This window comes from Lactuca sativa, chromosome 2 (genome assembly GCF_002870075.4).
Source record: "Lactuca sativa cultivar Salinas chromosome 2, Lsat_Salinas_v11, whole genome shotgun sequence".
In the NCBI taxonomy this organism is placed as follows: Eukaryota; Viridiplantae; Streptophyta; class Magnoliopsida; order Asterales; family Asteraceae; genus Lactuca; species Lactuca sativa.
Window position 1 is genome coordinate 104,788,305 of NC_056624.2, and position 2,344 is coordinate 104,790,648.

General features: G+C 33.4%; 1 protein-coding gene across 2 annotated transcripts; it reads left to right on the forward strand.

Annotated features, from left to right (window-relative positions):
• The first annotated feature begins 220 nt into the window (after positions 1–220).
• LOC111886313 (uncharacterized) lies at positions 221–2,127 on the forward strand. 2 transcript variants are annotated; one of them, XR_006188743.2, is made up of 3 exons: positions 221–461; positions 583–1,542; positions 1,629–2,127. XR_006188743.2 is itself a non-coding variant. In XM_023882548.3 (2 exons), the coding sequence occupies exons 1-2, from the start codon at positions 1,399–1,401 to the stop codon at positions 1,998–2,000; spliced, it is 516 nt and encodes a 171-aa protein (XP_023738316.3). In that variant the 5' UTR covers positions 1,387–1,398; the 3' UTR covers positions 2,001–2,127. The 2 variants fall into 2 exon arrangements, 1 of the variants encoding a protein (XP_023738316.3); XM_023882548.3 differs by lacking the exon at positions 221–461 and having other exon boundaries at positions 1,387–1,542.
• The last annotated feature ends 217 nt before the right edge of the window (positions 2,128–2,344 follow it).

Sequence of the window (2,344 nt, forward strand, 5' to 3'; positions counted from 1 at the left end):
GGGATAGCTTCAAAATGATGTTAGAGGTTATTGGCCAATTTGGAACCGGGCTTCCATGTCCTACTAGATATGCTTTGAGTAACCCACTTCTAAAGCTTGAAGTTGAATGAACAAAAAATTTGTTGAAAAAAAACGAAAACGAATGGAAAGAGGATGGATGCTCGATTATGACGGATGCTTGGTCCGATCGAAAGAGGAGAAGCATTATGACTTTATGTGTTAATTCGAAGATGGGTACCGTTTTTTATTTTCAAAAGAATGTTCCGGTGAAGCACATACAAGCCAACACATATATGAGTATGTGGAATCTTGTATTCAACAAGTTGGTCCTGAGAATGTTGTTCAAGTTGTGACCGATAATGCCACAAATAACATGGGGGTAGCGAAGTTGCTAAAAGAGAAAAGACCATCTATTTTTTGGACATCATGTGCAACACATACCATTAACCTCATGCTTGAAGGTATTTACATTATTTTATTTATTTATTGTATTTATTATTTTATTTTTTTAGTAGTTTATGTAGTATAAAAATGTTTAATTATATATTATAATTTGTTATTTAATCGTGTTTGTTTTTCAAGGTATCGGAGCACTCCCAAGGTTTAAGAAAATCCTAGATCAAGCAAAGAAACTAACCATATTCATTTACGCTCACCACAAAACCTTGGTGATGATAAGAAGTTACACCAACAAAAGGGAAATTATCCGACCGGGAGTCACAAGATTTGCTTCGGCCTTTCTAACATTACAAAGTTTGTCCGAAAAAAGGAACAACTAAGACATATGTTCTCTAGCAACAAATGGGAGGAATGTAAATTTTCCGGTAAGCCTAAAGGGATCGCCTCATATAAAACGGTGACAAGTGTTCAATTTTGGTCCGGTGTGACACAATGTTTAAAAGTGTTCTCTACTTTGGTGAAAGTCCTTCGAATGGTTGATGCGGATTGGAAGCCCTCAATGGGTTTTGTTTATGGGGAGATTAAAGTTGCAAAAGAAGAAATTATCAAATCTTTGGGTGGTAACGAGAAACACTACAAGCCTATTATAGATATCATAAACACAAAGATGAAAGGTCGACTAGATTCAACTTTACATTTGACATCTTATCTTTTGAATCCGTATTACCATTATAATGATGCACAACTCCAATTTGATCCCGATGTAATGGATGCGGTTCTTGATTTTTTTGATACATTATTTCTTGGAGATTTAGAGATACAAAGGAAAGTCGTAACTATTGACTTGCCAAAGTACAAGAAGAAGGTTGATAGATTTGGCTCCGATCTTGCAATTAAACATTGTAAGGTGAATGATGCCGACTTTGATCCGGGTAATTCGTTTTCCTTTTAGTTATCTATTTATCTATTTTATAAAATTTTGATATTTATCGATTAATAATGTGTTTTTGTTTCAAAATCATAGCTAGTTGGTGGGGACTATTTGGTGGCACAACTCCTCATTTGACAAAGATTGCAATGAGGATTCTTTCTTTAACTAGTAGTTCATCAGGTTGTGAAAGGAATTGGAGCACGTTTGAAGGGGTTAGTAATATAAAGCATTAAATTTATATTTTATAAAATTTAAATATTAAGCATGTTTAAACTCTCTGTTGTGTTTAAATTTGTAGGTACACACAAAGAAACGAAATAGATTGGAGACAAGCAAATTGAACAATCTTGTTTATGTTCAATTCAATGCTAATTTAATGGAGAAAAACAAAAAGAGAAAAGATAGAAACATAGAAGTGCTATTATCAAATCATTCTCTCTTCGCTCAAGAATGGATTGTTGATTGCGATGATTGTGATGTAGATGAAGTAGACCCCAAAACGGTTGATGAAACTCTTGAAACCGATGTTAGTCAAGCACCCCGAGAAAGTCCAAAAACGAGGGAACTTTTTGATGAAGATTTTGAGTCCGAGAGTGAGGATCAAGTGTTAGAAGAAGACGAATATGAGTCGGATGGGGTTCAAATAATGGAAGTATGTGGTGAAGATTAGAAGAAAATTGTTGTGCTTGTTAAAACTTATTTTAAACTTTTATGGACTTGTTGGATATGATTTGGTGTGCTTGTTAAACTTATTATTAAACTTTTATGTTTATTTTGGATGATAAATGGTTGTGTTTGTTAAACTTATTAAGATATTATTAAACTTTTATGCTTATTTACTTATATTCTTAGTATTAAAATTAGATTTACAATTTTTTGAATTATTTTTCTAATAATTAATGGTCCCCGATTAATCCCCGTCTAGCCGATTAATCCCTAGACCCCAGTCCACCGCCTAGGTAACGTCTAGCGTTTTCTGCAACCTTGATATATATATATATATATATATATATA

What these genes read in the sequence shown, in the direction of transcription:
- LOC111886313 (XM_023882548.3), top strand. Translation starts at nt 1,399, where the DNA reads ATGTGTTTTTGTTTCAAAATCATAGCTAGTTGGTGGGGACTATTTGGT. An exon ending in ATTGGAGCACGTTTGAAGGG is followed by an intron (nt 1,543 to 1,628) that starts GTTAGTAATATA and finishes TTAAATTTGTAG; the next exon opens with GTACACACAAAGAAACGAAA.